Source organism: Eumetopias jubatus, unplaced genomic scaffold, assembly GCF_037043125.1.
Source record: "Eumetopias jubatus isolate StellerSeaLion01/CBP00866 unplaced genomic scaffold, mEumJub1_p1.0 scaffold_16, whole genome shotgun sequence".
NCBI classification, from domain to species: Eukaryota; Metazoa; Chordata; class Mammalia; order Carnivora; family Otariidae; genus Eumetopias; species Eumetopias jubatus.
In genome coordinates this window covers 64639765-64655056 of record NW_028274822.1, presented here as the reverse complement: position 1 = coordinate 64655056, position 15292 = coordinate 64639765, and the positions used below count along the sequence as shown (strand labels likewise).

Sequence of the window (15292 nt, the reverse complement as noted above, 5' to 3'; positions counted from 1 at the left end):
TTCTTCTGTTTTGAGCCCACCCTGGTGTCCTTTCTCCTCTCGCCCCCTCTCCACTCTCCTCCCTCTTTGCCCCTTTAACTGAGCTGAGCAGTGGGCGGGGAATGGCTGTAGGATTTATTATTCCTGCTTAGCAAACAGCACGTTCTCGTTCTCTACTTCTCCAACTAGGGAAGGGGAAAGTCGAGTTTGCGGGTTATGGATGGGAAAGGTGTGTGCCACTGTGGGCTTCGCCCCCGTGGCTGTGGACTTGGGTAGGATCCAGTCCCCCCACCGTCTGCACATCAGATGCCTGACATCTGTCTTGTCTACAAGAAGCAGATGCATTTCATGAAGAACTCTGTCCACTCGCATCTGCCGGAGTGGTCACTCCCATGTTCTAGATGAGTAGTTACAAGCTCCGGATGTCCCGGAGCTCACCTCAGGTCTGGGAGCCCTTGCTCCCAAGAGGAAGGTGCCAAGTGCCCACCCTTCAACACCACAGGCCCGGCCTTGGTTTAATGTTGTGCAGAGGGAGCTGGCTCCCTGGGGGTTGCTGTGCTTCCCCTCACTGTGGCCTCTGTTTGAAATCTCCAGAATAGAAAACAATGCCAATGGTTTGATAAATTCCCAAGATTTATAAATTGTATGTTGTGTAATAAAGAATTCTCACTATAGCCACACCCTTACTCGGTGGATATATCAAAATGTATGGATATTGAACAGAATAAAATTTGAAACATTGGTTGCAAATGCACTAAAAATACCTCTAAATATTTAACAAGAATGACAAGCCTAACATAGAGATCTGAAAATATCTTAACATCTTAGGCAAGACACACACACATGCACATGATATGAGATTCACTAAAGCTGGTACTAAAAGTGCTAAACTGTGTTTGGTTTCTCCTTGGGCTGCTTCTTATTCTTCCTTAGGTGTGTTCTCAGCACCCCGAGGGCTCAGACTACTGACCGGTCAGTGGACAGCTCAGCTCTGGGCTGGGCACCACAGGAAGGCCCGGGGCTGCCACTGAGTAAGGCTGCCCTACCCTGGCCTGCTTTGTAACAAAACTTCTCCATAGGTTGAGGAACTCTTGATGACAGCCCCGTATCTCATATTCCCTGAGATGAAGGATTCTTTGGGTTTCATGTGGATGGGAGGTCCAGATCTGCTGTCCATTTATTTGGAGATATGGCCTGGTGTGTAGGGATGAGTAAGCTTCTTCGTGAGCATTTCATCACACCCTGCAGGGTGGGGTGAGGGGTGCCCTGTGCATGGCTGGAGGGAGTGCGTGGCTCGATGCTCCCTCCTGGCCATGGCAGGAGGCCCTGGTCCTGCCCCAGGCTTCTTCCCCAGAGTCCTGGGGTCTCAGTTGTCTGTGTTGACTCTTTCTTGCTACACAGAGAGAGATAACAAGGACGAGCCTTATTTTGTAAAGGATGAAAATATTCTGACTTTCCTCCCTCACGAGGTGGGATCCGTGTCCCTTTCCTGATACCAGGACTGGGTGGAGAAGGCTCCTGATTTGCTGGATGAGTTCTTGGAGGCCCCATGTAAGAAGTCTGATTCCCCTGAGACCGCCATGCTGAGAAGCCATGCAAAGGTGCTCCCGTCGACAGTGCTCCCTGTGCCCAGCCCTCTCCAGGCTCCACCGCCCCACCAAGCTTCCCAACCTGCTGACCCTTGGATGCCACATACATACCGTACACTGCTGAGTTTGGACCGGCTTTTTAACGCAGCGACAGATTATTGCAACAGGATGAAACCAAATGACTTGATTTCTTAACATTCCACGTCTTTTATTTTATTTTATTTTATCTTTTAGAGGCGGAGAGGAGGAAAGGGAGAGGGAGAGAGAGAATCTTAAGCAAGCCCCATGCCCAGCACAGAGCCCGATGCAGGGTTCGATCTCACAACCCTGAGATCATGGCTTGAGTCGAGATCTAGTCAGACGCTTAACCCACTGAGCCACCCAGGTGCCCCCTTAACATTCCACATCTTAGAAATAAACAATAAAAATATATCATCTTGTCTCAGTCCATTCAGTCTGCTACAACAAAATACCACAGACTGGGTGGCTTATAAATAACAGAAATTCGTTTCTCACTGTTCTGGAGACTAGAAGTCCAAGATCAAGGCAGAGCCAGAGTCTGGCGAGAGCCCGATTCTTCGGTCCTCACGTGGCAAAAGGGCAGGGGTCGCCCTCTGGGGTCTCCTGTATAAGGCACTGATCCCATTCACAAAGGCTCCACCCCATGACCTAAGCACCTCCTCAAGGCCCCATCCTAGTACCATCACCCGGGGGGTTAGGTTTCAACCTATGAATTTGTGGGGGGACACAGACATTCAACCTATAGCAATCTTCAGGCATGCTTGGACTACTTCACTACTACAATACTTGCTGGCCTACTTCATGTTAACTTCTCTTGTCCGAGTGTCAATGAGACTTCTTGGCCCATCGGAATCTTGCCCGTTTGAACAGACGACGGTGACCGTCATCTTGCTGCCTGACGCATCCCAGGCCCGTGTGGGAGGCCCCTTGGCCTTTAGTGCGGCTCTTGGCACCTCTGAACGCCTCTTGGTTTTGTCACAGTAGCAAGATTCCCCACGTCTGCCCCATGCCACGGAAGCAGGGGCCAACGCACATGAATACTTGTGGCTCTGTGGGCCCGAGGTCCCAGACACAAGGGTGTCTGTCTGTGGCCCACAGGATGTACATTCTTAACCCTGCTCCAAGATCTGAGAGCCCACGTCGGGTGCTGGGTGGACAGGTGGAGCAGCTCTAGGCCCCCTCCTGGCAGGGATGGAGGCAGAAGCATTTCATCTGAAGGCCCTGAGCACCTTCTCTCAGCTTAGCCCATGGTACGGGTATGCCCTACTTCCTCCGGTCTGTGGCTCTATCTCTCGCTCGAATGTTTTCCCGCAGGGATTCCCTAAGCACAGGTTTAGGACTTCCTCTGTAGAACCGACAGTCCTGTACCTGGTGGGCACGTCTCTGGCGCGTTGGGTGTATGTCTGCCCCACTCACAGCCGCTGCGTGGCTCTCAGCATCTTGCTCAGCTCTGTCCGGCCCAGGGGCTTCCCTCCCACCTGGCTCCCAACGGAGCTCCTGGGCGAGCTGGAGACCTTGGCCCGGGAGGCTGAGTCCAGGCAGGAGTGAGCACAGCGGTGCTGCAGGAGAGATGGAGTGTGCCGGACTTGGGGCGGCCGCAGCACCAACGCACCAACAGCACCCCCTGCCCCCCGAGCTGCGGGCTGGGGCAGCGACGGCTTGCCCGCCCCGAAGCACAGGTGCACGGCAAGCTCAGTTCTGGAAGGTTTTCGTCTGTGCCAGCTCGTCTTTGACACCAGGCTTTCCCATGAAGTTATAGCTAGTTGAGTATCAAGCGTTTCTAAAGAACCCCCTGAAGGAATGTTTTTTCTTTGTGCAAACAGTCCTTTTGTGCAGAGGGTGTTCTGTGGCTTCTTGGCACAGACGCAGGTGGGTAACACCTGATTGAACATCACTCACTCAGAAGCGTGAAGACACGCACTGCACGTCAGCACAAAGCCACCCTGCCGGGCGAGCACAGCGAGGTTCCCCCTTCCTCAGCTAATCCTCAATGTCTGAGTGCCTCGTCCAGCTCCCCAGGCTCGCCCCCTGCCACACGCGGAGGCTGCTTTGTGTATTTCCCAAGCCCATGGCTGTCCGACGTTGTCCCACCGCTGAAAGTCAGAGAGCACAGGCAAAGGTGGTGAATTCTCAATGTCCGGGGACCGCATCGGCCTGGTCGCGGCCTGGTCTGCCACGAGCCTCCTGCTTGTCCGAGAGGGACCCCGGCCCGCAGTGGGTGCTGGGTAAGCGCTGTCCACCTGCCCATGTGCCGGGTGGGCATGACTGTGGGACCGGCCTTGCAGGGTTACCATGGGTCTGGAAGAGGATCAGCAGAAGGCTCCTGAGGCAGGCACACGCTGGGCCACTCACTTGCCTGGGCTGGCTGGTCAGGATGGCACAGCCGCTTGCCCTTCAGGGGAGGTGGCCTGGAGGTGGGCCCTGCCGCAGCCCTGTCTGTCCTGCTGATGAGAGGCACCCTTTGCCCCGGAGGTGGTGACCGGGGATGCTTTTGTCTCCCTGGTAGAACATCCAGATCCCACCCGGGGCGATGAAGTCACCACACAGAATACCCTAAGGCCACTCCTGCTGGCCGTGAAGAGGCTGGGCAGCCTCCAGGAGCTGAGGCTCTGGATCCTGCTAACAACCAGGAGGGCTGGAAGAGGTGCCCACCCCACTGACACCTAACTACAGCCTGTGAGGCTCCAACCAGAGGCCCTGGCCACACCGCGCCCATGCTCCTAACCCATGGAAGCTCTTCTAATAGGACAGAACAGCAGAACATATTGACCAGAGCCAGAACTGCACGCTGATTCCATCGCTAGTCCGGGAGAGTTTTCTCTGGTTGTGAGCAGCCTCTCTTAAGAGAGTATTAATGAAGACTTCTTCGAGAGACTGGTGAGCCTCTCTCGGTGGATGGGCTGGACCAGAAAGTGGCTTGCTGAGGGGGAGGACGCCTGAGGACACCTGATGAGCGACGCTTGGCCAGCGGAAACCCCTCGCTCACCTGGGGAACCTCGGGTCTCCCGCCCCCTGGGCACCTGAGCCACAGCCTTCCTCGTCATCCTGGGCAATACTGATGTCAGAATCACCACGGTTTGGCCATTGTGGACTGTGCTAAATTCAAGTGGCTCCTGAATGAAACGGCACTTGGGTATAAGTCCTGAAAAACGTTGCTCAGTGAACAGCGTTAGGTAGCTGGGAAAGGCGCTTAGGAACTGGGCAGAAAATCACAGGGCTGATTTCGCCAAGCCACCCGGCTGCCACGGCCAGATGTGGCTGGGTGTGCGGAGGAGGGCTGGGCCGGGGAGGGTCTTGCTGAAAGCATCTGACATGAAGGCACATGGGCGTGCGGCCTGAGATGCCTGGACGCTGTCTCCCCACCCCAGTTCCTCAGGGTCCATCCAGGCTCCTCTCCATGGCTGGTGGGACTACACCGTATGGATGCACCACACAGTTTGCTTCTCTGTCCATTCATCTGTCAACACATTTGGGTTGTTTCTAGTTTGGCACTATTATGAATAAAGCCACTATGAGCACCCACGCAAAGGAAAAAAAGGCATTCCCAGAACATTCAGGGCCCTAAGTTAACATCAAAGGGACTGACCATGAGAGCGCATGCGTCCTTCTGGTGAAGGACAAACTTGGATCCACACAGAGGCTCCTCCTTGTAGAGCACCCGCTTGTCCTGTGGGAGAGCCGCAGGGATGCACTGTGGCCACTCTGCAGCCTACCGGAGGATGCTCAGGGAGATCAGCTTGAGCCCTTCCAGCAAGGGGATCTCACAGCTGTTGGAAGATGGCAGTGCCCCTGTACACCTGGGTCCCGTGGCACAGCCAGCCCCCCAATACTGGGTCAGGTCTGAGGAACGACTCAGCCCTAGGAATATGACAAGGACCATCTGAGGCTTTGCAAACATGAAGTATCCTCCCCAGGCTGGGTGTTGGAGCGGGGCCCAGGTGTACAGGGGAGTTTGAGACTGGTCAGGTCTGTGGTGATTTGCTAATGCCCCAGATCCTGTGGATGCAGAGGCCGTGTTGTACCAAACTGTGGGCCCCACAGTGGGCACAGAGGAGGGCCCCACTGGTTCAGACACCAGTGTTTCCAGTAGAGTTGGTACCACTGGGGTTCCAGGTGGCTCAGCTGAGTGGACAAAAGTCCTGGCCACCAGTCTTTCCACACAACATCCATAAGGCCTGGGTGAACTTGGCAACTGCTTGCCTTATCCACATGGCCCCATCAGGCACACAGGACTAGCAGGGCTCTGACAGACGAATTTGGCCCTCGTACACCAAGATTCAGCCACAAGATGTCCCTGGGACCCTGCTCACCAGCACGTGACCTCTGTAAGGGGTCAGTTGCCTGTGATCTTCTATGCACCTCTGCTCATGCCTTTACAGGAGAGTGAGGCCCGTGTATGGACTCTGGGTCCGCGTCTGCCAACACCTCTACCATCTCCAGGGGCAAGGCACTGGCAGCCGACACACACAGCTCACCTCAGACATTCTGGAAGCATCTCTGGGTTTAATAAACCTCATGCTGACTTGCAGTACCCTGTCCCTTTGTCTGGAACGCACACGTCTATGGCTGTTTTTGTAAATACGGTGGTTCTACTGAAGGAAGGAGTCACCAAGAATCTTGGTGACACAGGCATATACAGCTGTGTTCTAGGAGAACACCCTCAGCATGTGGCCTCTTGTGGGAGCCATGCAAGGCGGCGGCTTGGTGAGGCCACTCTCCATTGTCTCTGACCTGACAGCCTCCCTGTGAGGAGTACCCCGAGTGTGGTTTACTTGGCAGTTTTCCTCACATCTATGAGGTTCGAGTGCCTGCAGCCCAAACAGAGCCTCTCCTTCTGACATTCATCATGTGCAAATCCTTCTGGATGCGTCCCCCATCTAGTGACGTGGCTACGGGATACTCGGGGGCCAGCGTGGTCCCTCCCAGAGGTGTTAGAGGACACTTGCCAGCCCCTCTGTCCAACAGGGCCCATATGGGTAGGCCAGTCCCCAGGATGGGCCTTCCATGAGCTCCAATGGTATCCAGTCCCTTAGGGAGTGGCCATAGGTCCCTGGGGAGGCTGGGCAGAAGGCCAGCAGTATACATTGTTGGCAGTGTAGTGGGGTCTTTCCTTAAGGGGCCTGGGGCGCTGACTGGGGGTTTGTGAATCTATTTCGGTGGCCCGGGTCAGACATCTGTCTGCTCGATCCAGAATGCTTCCGCTCAAGCAGACCAAGCTAGACTCAATCTGGCTGCCTGTCAGCTCCACTTCCAGGGCCCCAAGGGCACCATGCCCACATCTCTGCCAGTCTGGCTGCTGGTGGCTGAGGCTGCCCACCACACAACCACACAGTGGACAGTTAAATGTCACTACTAGGCTTTGCCACTCTGAGATTCAGTGACTCCGCTGCCTTTAGAGAACCTTGCTCTGTGGGGGTGGCTCCAACTGACGTGCAGAGAAGAGAAACCACAGAGCTCTCCAAGGATGCTCAGCTCCCCTTGTGGACGTATTCCTCAAGGTCTTGGGAAAAGGCTCTGGCCCCTCTTATGGAGGGTAAGCAGCTCTCATGTGTTAAGTCCCCTCGAGTACCCCAATCTCCCCAAACCCTCGGGTCACCCCCTCTGCAGTACACTGAGGGGGTTCTGGCATTTCAACCGTACTCAGCGAACCTGCCTTGTGGTCCATGTTTCAACCAAGCAACCGCACCTGGGGGCCCTTTCTAACTCCTCGGGCTGCAACAAGTCCAGACCCTCTGTTAGTGGCCCTGTTTCCATGGATCTGGCCTGATGCATTTCATATTCCTGCCACCTGGATCCCACACGTGTTCTCCAGATTTCTATCTGCACGAAGTTCTTCTGGAGCGTAGCCACCTCATCATGGGCCACACTTTGCACCTCACCCTTTGGGGCCTCCTAGGGCCTGAGTCTAGTTATAAACAGAGCTGGGGTTGGGGGGAGGTGGTCCTGAGTGTCCCACAAGGACCCCACCCCAGGGGGGGAGCCATTCCGGATCCTTCAAGTAAAGGAGGACTGACCTCTTTAGGCAGAGACCGAAGGGGCTCTTCTGGCAAAAAATGGCAGTGGAACAAAGGGGTTTGAGGCCCCCAGCTTCCTCAATGACTGCCCACAGCCCCCACCCCAATTTCCAGGGTCCCATTCCTTCCCAGTCAACAGCCCAGCTTTAAAAGATGCCCTGACGGCTGGGCCCAGCCATGCATGGAAGGAGACTCCAGACACACTCGTTGCTTTGGCTGCTCATTCCCAGTTGCCCTGTGTGCACACTGTTGGCTCTGTGTTGTTGGTGGCTGTGTCAGCCACACTTAATTCTGCTGTGCTTTCCACCCCAAAGATGGCACCTTGCCGTCTTTGGTCTTCCTCTCTTTGGGGCACTTCCTCCCATGGATTCAGGGTGCTTGGCCTGGTCCTGAACCATGAGCTCTCCTTGCCTTTGCCATCATCCACAGCCCGCCCTTCTCCTGCCTTGCTCCCTTGAGGGGTCTGCTCACTTCTTTATACGGGTTCTGGCTTCAGCCCTGAGCATCAGGAGCTCCTGGTCATCCTTGGGGTGAGGAGCCACACAGAGTCAGCAGGACCTGGGGGCCACATCTGGTGTCCCCCACTGGACAGGGGTCAACTGCCTTGCCCAGTGGAAGGTCTGAGGAGAGCTCTCGGAGCTGACCCTAACGGGGAATCCAGGGTATCACCTCGGAGAATCTGTACCTTGAGTCCACAGGTTTGCATCTAGAGGTTAATTGTAAAGGAGCCCCAGGTTGGCCTCTCACTTGGGCTGTAGCTGCTCAGGTGTCTGGCCCAGTTACTCTTTGTGAACTGCAGAGTCACTGTCATACAGATGCTGTATTTCGCAAAAGGAAACACAAGCCTTGTGCAGAAAACGAAGACTCCATGGACCAAGCTCCTCTTGTAACTGGAGGAGGAGAACCACAACTGGCTGTCCTCAAGGGTCCCGATGCACGGTTTCCACATGCCTGGGTCAGGCCAAAGCCTGGGTGCCCACCTCCCTGCCCTCTGCGTGTCCCACCGAGGGAGTGGACGCATCGCTGCGGATCGGGTAGAGCGACCAAATGCTAATGCGCTGATCCCCAGACCCTGCGGCCAGCAAGCCATCAGTGGCAAAGGCCACACAGTGGATGGTGGCACTGTGGAAGGACAGTACGGCCAGTGGCTTCATCGTCCACCAGTGAAACACACGGACACGATGGTCCCAGCCCGCAGTGGCCAGGATCTTGCGGTCTGGCCGGATCTTGACATCAGCGATCCCAGGATTGGTGAGTTCGTGAGTTCTGCACACCTATAAGATCAAGAGAACCATGAAGTGGCTTCTTAGACCCGTCCCAGGGGCTCCCACCCCTGGACAGCCCCAGTCTGGCAGCCAGAACAAGAAAGGAAATGTTGGCCGCCAAGATGGTTGTATGCTCCTGCAAACTTTACCCCCTACCTCCCAGGAGCCAGGCACAGAGCTGCTGAAGGGAGCAGCCTGACCGCTGCCCTTGGCCGAGCCCTTGGGTTATAACAGAAGACTTAGGCCCTTCTCTCAGAGAGCCTCTGAGGTCCCGCAGAGCTGCTCCCCTACACAAGGTCTGGGAGCAACTCAGGGGCTGCTCTGTTTCTCTGCCTATCAGGCCCTCAGGAAAGACCTCAGTGGGCTGGGTCCTGGGGCCCCTCACCATGGAAATACACTGCACTCTAGCGTCCACGCAAGATGCATCTCCAGCTTAATAGCAGCATAAAGTCTGCATGTTTCCCCTTCTGGGGAAACCTCACACCCACCCACAGCATGAGGAGGATGAGAGATGCGAAGTCCATCTTCAACGAGAGGGTTGAAGGGCCACCAAGTGGGGGGGGGCAGTGGGTGCAGGCACGACCAGTGGGGGACAACACCGAAGGTGCAACCTGCAGGAGCACCTGCAGAGCCTGCCACACTGGCCATGGCCGAAACCTTAGTCCCTAGCTTGGTTCTGGGAGAAGGGCAGGCAAAACAAAACAAGGAGTTGCACAGGTGTGTTCTATCTGCATGGAGACACTGGGAGCCAACCTCTTTCTGGAGGCAGAGCACTCCCACAGTCAGTGCTGGGTGATGACCCCTCACCAACACATGCCTCCTGCAGCAAGTAAGGAATCAGAGCTGTCTTTGTGGTCACAGCTATTCATGGTTACACGGCACTGTCTCATGCATTGCAATCTGGCATCTCTGTCCCCACACACTAAATGACAAAGGCACTTTGTCATTTGCCATCATTGTGACAATACACAGTAGCCACTTCCTTCTACTGATCCTGTGTTTGGCTTAGCCCTGTGCACCATGAGCTCTTGTTGCCCTGAAGTTGCCTTTGCTGTCCCTTACCAGCACACCCTTTTCTCCTAATTCACTTCCTAATGGCGCCATGGTAGTCTTGGTTAATAATCACTCATTTCTGCGAAAATAACACAAGGGAAAAGGAAGAAACACAGAAAGGCCAACATTCCTTGGAAGCAAACAGAAATTGTCCCCAAGGATTTTTTGCCATAATTTAATAAAACAAAACTCATGAAGCAGTTTCCTCTATAAAACAAGAACCTGAAGTAGCAAAACACAGAGGAGGAGAACTGAACTGATAGAGCACAGGAAAGAAAAGGAAGGAAGACCTCAAAGAAATGGAGGGGAATGGGAAATGGCAGAAGGAGACTGGAACAAGACAGTAAGAGCAGGAATGATACAAAGTGAGTGAAGTGAAAAGGAAACAAAGAGTTACAATGGATTGGAGAGAAAACAGCAGACATGGAAGACAGGCAGAGGTGCTCTAACATTCAGTGATTTAGAAAATCAATTTTAATTTTTAGAAAAATTGAAGTCTTATGATCCAGATCCAAAGACAGGGTATAGGATGGTCAACGTTAAGGTACACCTTAGGAAAATCACTGGACTTAACAGCTTAAAAAGTCCTTTTGGTGGTCAGGCAAAAAGATCATGTCAATTGTGAGGTAAGTTAGGCTGTCCTCAAAATGTTCCACAGCCACATCTGTGTCAGCAGACAGTAGAGGCAAAGAAAGACATGGTCCAAGTATTTTATATCCAGCCAAACTGCTGCTCAAGTATAAAAACAATAGACAAGCATTTTTGAACATGTAAGAACTTAAAGAATTTGCTCCCATAAGCTCTTCTTGAAGGACTGGAAGATTAACTCCAGTCTCATAAGAGATAACCAGGGAACTTTAGCAGATCATCTGGCAGAAAGCAAGGAATCTACTTACCAGTAGGATTAGACCTAAAACAATACATGGATTATGGCTCTGGAACCAGTTATGTAACTAACTGAAATATGGGGGGATAGTGAGAGAGATGGGATGTTTGTTAAATTCACTGATTTGCTCATCTTTTGTCATTTCGGGCCTAAGATACAATAGCCAACCTCATACTTGAGAGATTATCTGACAATCCACTGTAAGTAATGACAAAAACAACATGACTTCCTTCCCCGTCCCTGACACTAGGTGCCATGTTTTCCTAGTATTTGCTCTTGTATTTCTCCATAAAAATATCCTCAACAGATTTATAATTAGGTTCCAAAGTTAAATCCAAATCTGTGCTATGTGTAAGAGAGACACTGAAAGAATGATTGGCAAAGATATACCAGGAGAGTGTAGACAAGAGAAACAGGGGTCCAGTGTCAGTAATAGGAAACATTGAATTCAGAGGAAAAAGCATGAAGACAGACTATGTACCATACTTAGCAATGATAAAGGGTACAATTCGCAATGAAGAGCTATGACTGTCTGTTCTAGAGATAAATGGGCGTGTCATTCACGAAGCGAGAACAATAGGACTGTGGCTATGATGGAGTAACTGGTACCAGACCAGTCCTCATGCTATAAACAACCATCAAACTGGACAAAAGATACCAAGCAACCATGTCTGGGCAGGCAGTGGACAACAGGTGGGGAGGGGCAGCTGATGAGGGGAGCCTCCCAAACACTCTGGAAGCAATCTGCCCAGGGAAATGTCCCAGCCACGAAATCTAGGTGGTGCCTAGAGGCCACATGAAGCTGAGGAGGCAGAGATCAGAGCGTGGGGGCAGCTAGGGCAGCTGCATCTGTGGGGTGAGCCAGCAGCATGGAGGTTAACTGGGGGAGGGCCTGAAGGCCGCGTCTGGGCTCCCCATCAGTCCTTGTGTGAGGGCTGGGCTGTGCATGCTCAGGACACCACATGAGGTTTACCAGACAGTGACTATAGCAGGGTTAGATGGAACAGATAGGGGAGATCAACCATGATCTGGGGTCCAGCCAGCCCAAACACAAACACCACCTGACAACCCAACACCAGGTGAGATGTCACAATGGTCTTGCAAGGAATAAGGATCACACCTGCGGATAGGGCCTACCCTGGACCTACTGCAACAATGCTAGAGACGGAGCTCTACATGGTCTGAAGGAGAGGCAGAGTTCAGAAGGTGAGTCCTACCACATTAGAGGAGCCTGGGAAGGACCCTGGGCTTTCCACGTATCTGCCCTGACAGAGCATAAAGCCAAGCCTCCACAAGTTCAAGGTGAACAGCCAGTAACTGAACTAACTGCCTGCAAGAACAAAAGTAAATATTCTTCAGAGCAAAAGATTAGAATTCTCAGTCTCCATCACGTATCACTTACAATGTTGAGCACACAAACAAAAAAATTATTAGGCATGCAAAGAAGCAGGAATATAGGATCCACAGTCAACTGGGAAAAAAGCAGTAAACAGAAACTGGCCCAGAATGGCACAGATGTTGAACATATCAGACAAAAACTTTAAAGCAGCTATTTAAGTATGCTCAAAAAAAAAATGAAAGAAAACGCATTCAAATAATTATAAAAAACAACTTCCCTGATGAGTGAACAGACAGGAATTACTAGCAGAAAAATGGAGATTATAAAAAAGACCAACCCAGAACAGCCAACATATTATGTTAGAGGAGAAGAACAAAGTCCAAGGCCTGATGCCACCTGACTTCAGGACCTACTATGAAACTATAGTGGTCAAGACAGTATGGTATTGATGAAAGAAGAGACAGATCAAAGAAACAGCATAGATAGCCCAGAAATAGACCCACATAAATAGAGGCAACTCATCTTTGACAAAGGAGCAAAGGAAACATAATGAAGGAAAAGATACTCTTTTTATCAAGCAGTGCTGGAAAAATTGGACATCCACGTGCAAAAATATGAATCTAGACAAAGACCTCACACCTCTAATTCACAAAAATAACTCAAAATGAATCACAGACCTGAATATAAAACACAACACTATAAAAATCATAAAAAGATAACACAAGACAAAAACCTAGATGACTCTGGGCTTGGCAATGGCATTTAATTTAGTTTTTTTTAGTTTTTTTTTGAAGATTTTATTTTTTTTTGTGAGAGAGATCATACATGTGAGCAGGAGCAGTGGGAGGGGCAGAGGGAGAAGCAGACTCCCCACTGAGCAGGGAGCCTGATGCAGGACTCGATCCCAGGACCCTGGGGTCATGACCTGAGCTGAAGGCAGATGCTTAACTGACTGAGCCACTCAAGTACCCAGCAATGACATTTCAGACACAATACCAAAGGCACGATCCATGAAAGAAAGAATTGATAAGCTAAACTTCACTAAAATTAAAATTTTCTGCTCTGTGAAAGACACTGGCAAGAGAATGAAAAGACAAGCCACAGAACAGGAGAAAATATTTGCAGAAGACACATCTGGTAAAGGACTATTAACCAAAATGTACAAAGAACTCTTAAAACTCAAGAGTAAGAAAACAAATGACCTCATTAAAAAATGAGCAAAAGACCTTAACACACACTTGACCAAAGAAGATCAACACACGGCAGGTAAGCACATGAAAAGTGCTTCTGTCATATGTTATCAGGGAAATGCAAATTAGAACAATACTAAGATAATACTATATGTCAACTATACTTCAATAATAATAATAAAGAAAAAAACAGATACCCACTATACACTTGTTAGAATGGCCAAAGTCCAGAACACTGATAATACCAAATGCTGGCAAGGATGTGGAGCCACAGGAACTCTATTCACTGCTGGCAGGAATGCAACACCCTATAGCCACTTTGGAAGACAGCCTGGTGGTATCTTAACAAAACTAAACATACTCTTGCCATGTGTTCTAGAAATTGCATGCTTTGGTATTTACCCAAAGGAGATGAAAATTTCTATCTATACAAAAAACTGTGGGGTGCCTGGATGACTCAGTCAGTTAAGCATCTGACCCTTGCTTTCAGCTCAGTTCATGATCTCAAGCCCCACGTCAGTCTCTGTGCTGGGTGTGGAACCTGCTTAAGAGTCTCTCTTCTCCCTTTCCACCCTCCCCCCAAAATATTGTACATCCGTATTTATAGCAGCTTTATTCGTAACTGCCAAAACTTGGAAGCAACCAAGATGTGTTTTAATAGGTGAATGGATAAATAATAACTGTGATGCATCCAGACAATGGAATATTATTTAGTGCTAAAAAGAAATGAGCCATCAAACTATAAAAGACACAGAAGAACCTTAAATGTGTATTACTCACTGAAAGAAGCCAATCCAAAAAGGCAACGTACTGTATGATTCCAGCCATATGACGTTCTGGAAAAGGCAAAACCAAACCATAGAGACAGCAAAAAAAATCAGTAGTTGTCAAGGGTCAGTGCTAGAGGAGGAATGACTGGGCAGAGCACAGAGGATTTTTAGGGCAGTGAAAACACTGTGTGTGATATTATAATGGTGGATACATGTCATTATACCTTTGTCCAAACCCACAGAATACACACCACCAAGAGTGAACTTACTGTGAACTGTAGACTCTGGGTGATAATGTTTCAGTGTAGATCTGCCTGGTGTACCAGTTGTCCCACTCTGGTGGGCCCTCGATAATGGGGGAGGCTGTGTACATGTGGGGTAGGGGCAAGGGGCATGTGGGATATGTCTGTACCTTCCTCTCAATTTTGCTGTGAACCTAAAACTGTTCTAAAAAAATAGTCTTTTATTTGAAAAAAAAAAAAAGAAGAGGGGCACCTGGGTGGCCCAGTCGGTTAAGCATCTCTCTTCAGCTCAGGTCATGATCCTGGAGTCCCAGGATTGAGCCCGCATTGGGCTCCATGCTCAGTTGGGGAGCCTGCTTCTCCCTCTGCCCCTCACCCTACTCGTGTTCTCTCTCCCTCTCTCAAATAAATAAATAAAATCGTAAAAAAAAAAAAAAAAAAAAAAGAACCACAATAGAAAATGTAGAACTGAGCAGCTCCGTAACTGAAATGAAAAACTTGTAGGATAGGCTTAATGGCAGACTGTAAATCATTTAAAAAAGTCAGCAAACTAGAGGACATATCAATAGACATTATTCAACCCGAAAAACAGAGAGAAGAAAATGGAACAGAGCCTCAGGGAGTATGGAATGATATCCAACTGTCTAACTTATGGAGGTTCCAGGAGAGTCGGACTACTGAAAACTACAGATGAACAAAACCTTGAAAGCCACCATGGAGTGAGACACATGGTGTGTCTGGGAATAATGATAAGATACGATGAATTCTCATTCGAAACTATGGACACCAGATGACAATGGAACAACACCTTTAAAGTACATGAAGGAAAACAAAACCATCATCCCTAGATACTTTTTTAAAAAGAGGGTGAAATAGACATTGTTCATAAACAGAAGCTAGAGAATCTTTTCCCAGAAGAACTACACTTCAAGAAATGCTAAAGG

The 15292-nt window shown here is 50.4% G+C and overlaps 1 protein-coding gene across 1 annotated transcript in view; it reads right to left on the bottom strand.

The window, feature by feature from the left end:
- Positions 1-1751: 1751 nt before the first annotated feature.
- GNB1L (G protein subunit beta 1 like) overlaps positions 1752-15292 on the bottom strand; it is a 66753-nt gene continuing 53212 nt past the window's right edge. The window contains exon 7 of the mRNA XM_028094792.2: positions 1752-8877. Within this exon, the coding sequence (XP_027950593.1) occupies positions 8560-8877 (318 nt within the window). The 3' untranslated portion in view covers positions 1752-8559. The remainder of the gene's footprint in view (positions 8878-15292) is intronic.